The sequence below is a fragment of the Octopus sinensis genome, linkage group LG25, assembly GCF_006345805.1.
Source record: "Octopus sinensis linkage group LG25, ASM634580v1, whole genome shotgun sequence".
NCBI classification, from domain to species: Eukaryota; Metazoa; Mollusca; class Cephalopoda; order Octopoda; family Octopodidae; genus Octopus; species Octopus sinensis.
Genome location: NC_043021.1, coordinates 729,655 through 730,223, shown reverse-complemented (window position 1 = coordinate 730,223; position 569 = coordinate 729,655). Strand labels below are relative to the sequence as shown.

The 569-nt window shown below is 44.5% G+C and overlaps 1 protein-coding gene across 1 annotated transcript in view; it reads left to right on the top strand.

The window, feature by feature from the left end:
• LOC115224474 overlaps window positions 1-569 on the top strand; it is a 909-nt gene continuing 340 nt past the window's right edge. The window contains exon 1 of the mRNA XM_029795383.1: window positions 1-569. This exon is cut by the window's right edge and continues 340 nt beyond it. Coding sequence (XP_029651243.1) covers window positions 1-569 — 569 coding nt within the window.

The following is a 569-nucleotide window of genomic DNA, read 5'->3' as shown; positions in this document are numbered from 1 at the left end:
ATGGTGCGACACTACAAATGCAAAAGCGAGACGGCAACCCTTCCACAGGATGTAATCCAACAGGCTATTCAACAGATCCGAGCTCGTGTCAGCTCCTTGCAGGAAGCTTCGAGGACATTTGGCATCCCTTTAAAATCTCTGTCTCGCTACTACACCAAGGCCGCTGAAGCAAACAACAACAACCACAGTCTTAGTGGATACAAAAAGCCACAGCAAATTCTCACCGACGAGTTCGAGAATCAGTTAGAGGCTTATGTTTTGGCTGCCGCAGAAATTTACTATGGGCTTGCTCCAAAGGATGTGCGGAAATTGGCTTTTCAGATGGCAAAGGCAGATGGATGTAATATCCCTCCAACCTGGCATGAGACAGAAATGGCAGGTGAAGACTGGTTCTCTGGATATCTTCAACGACACAAGAATTTATCCATAAGAAGTCCACAGGCAACAAGCTTGGCACGAGCAACAAGTTTCAACAACACAAATGTTGCTATGTTTTTCATCCAACTTGCTGAGGTGATACTTTGGTATAAATTTGATCCATTCAATATCTACAACATGGATGAAACTGG